Source organism: Nannochloropsis gaditana, assembly GCF_000240725.1.
Source record: "Nannochloropsis gaditana CCMP526 unplaced genomic scaffold scaffold477, whole genome shotgun sequence".
NCBI classification, from domain to species: domain Eukaryota; class Eustigmatophyceae; order Eustigmatales; family Monodopsidaceae; genus Microchloropsis; species Microchloropsis gaditana.
In genome coordinates, this window is record NW_005803476.1 from 20,721 (window position 1) to 22,436 (window position 1,716).

Consider the following 1,716-nt stretch of genomic DNA (forward strand, 5'->3'; position numbering starts at 1 on the left):
ATCGTTTGCGCCCCGAGCACGTCTCCCTCCAAGCACTCCGAATCCCGCAAGACGACCACTAGGACTGGGCGCCGCCCTGACAGGCTTTTTAAGCCTCCTTTCTTCGTGTCAAGCCGCCTCTTCTGGGCCTTCCCCTCCATCCCTTCCTCCGTCCCTCGCTGTACCAGGCTTCGCCTCACCAAGGTCTCCAACAAGCCTGCGCGCAAGTCGCTCCCCCATCGACCCCCCCTCATGTCTCGCGCCCAGGCATTTAACAAGATCACATCCGCGGTTGTGACGGCCAGCGTGGAGAGCTGCCTATCGAACAGGTGGCTCCCAGGGCCCCGGGAGACGCTCTCCAGACCCTCCGTATCCATCACCACCACCGGGATTCGTCCCCTCCCCACGCGCGCTCGTCCGACGCCTCCCTCCTCCTCTTCTTCCGCCCCAGTCCTGTTCCTACTGTCCATCCCCCGAGCCCCATCACTGACGCCCATGTCTACCCAGACACCCTGCGTGGTCCGGCGCCCGACTCCCACGTTCCCTACCTCCAGGACTGGGAAACGGGTTCCGTACAAGGCGTTCAAAAGCGTGGATTTACCGCTTGCTTGAGGACCCACGATGGCTACGACAGTGTATTGCAAATTTCTGTACCTGCCATTCTCTTTTTCGGCCGGCCGTGGCGTTTGAGACGCTCTTCCTGCCTCTCGATCATGCATAGCCTGCCGGCCTTCAGATGTCTCGTCCTCCTTCTCCCATTCCTCCTCCACCCCAACCTCGTGTCTTGCCACTTCTTGGAAGCGCGCCCCAATGGTGAAGAAATCTGTGCCTGCGACAAGACCAAAGGGACTTCTTTTCGGTCGGGTTGAAGGGGTCCCAAGGTCTTGCCTTCTGACATCCGTGCTCCCGCCTTTGATAGTGGCCAAAGGTCTGACATTTCTATACTCTGTGAGCCCAATCCCCATCCCTCCATGCATTCTATTCAATCCCCCGGCGATGGCATAATCCGGGAACAAAGCGACGCATTGGACGAGGAGTGCTTGAAAAATGCGCATCGGCTTCAGCCGGGGGCTGCGTGAAGGGGAGCTGCTGCCATGCTGTCGTCGTGGGCTGTTAGAATGGTGGACAAGCTGCCAAGTCCACGCCATGCTCCACCCCCTGGATGTTTATGCACGTGAATAGAGACGTGGGAAGGTATGTAAGTAGGAGGAGAGGAATTGAAGCGAACATGTTCTCGTACGGCCCCGCTGGCGGCGAGCACTGCTACCGGGCAGTAGCCGCTTCTCGCTCTGTGGGGCTGGGAAAAAGCGTGGTACTCGAGCACAATCCCTTGATCTGATACCTTGGAAGCGGGCCTGGTATGATTCTTCTGCATCCACCGCAAAGTATCACTCAACCCTTGGTGGACGAAGATAGTAATGCTCCGTATTCCTTGGATTTTTTCATGTCCATGTACGTGAACAGGCCGCAGGACAGGGGGCCGGGCCTGGCTACGAACACGAGCAGACGACCTCCGACTATGAGTGAAAACTCTTCGCTTTCAAGACCGCGGCCATCGCGACGACGGATAACGCTAGGCACCGTTGGTTTGCTGTTGGGCGGTTTATTTTCACCTTGGAAGGAAGCAGAGGCAGAGTCAAGACGGGGAGGAAGCCGAGTGTGGTTTGGGTGGGGGGGAGGCTATCCCAAATAGGGCGGCAGGACTTGTCAAAACTTCAAGTCGCTCCACTCCAACTC

The 1,716-nt window shown here is 58.1% G+C and overlaps 1 protein-coding gene across 1 annotated transcript; it reads right to left on the reverse strand.

The window, feature by feature from the left end:
* Window positions 1–206: 206 nt before the first annotated feature.
* NGA_2046200 (gtp-binding protein) lies at window positions 207–651 on the reverse strand (the record flags this gene model as incomplete). Its single annotated transcript, XM_005854514.1, has 1 exon — window positions 207–651. A coding segment is annotated over one exon (445 nt), but the record flags the coding sequence as incomplete, so codon positions are not given.
* Between the last annotated feature and the right edge of the window lie 1,065 nt (window positions 652–1,716).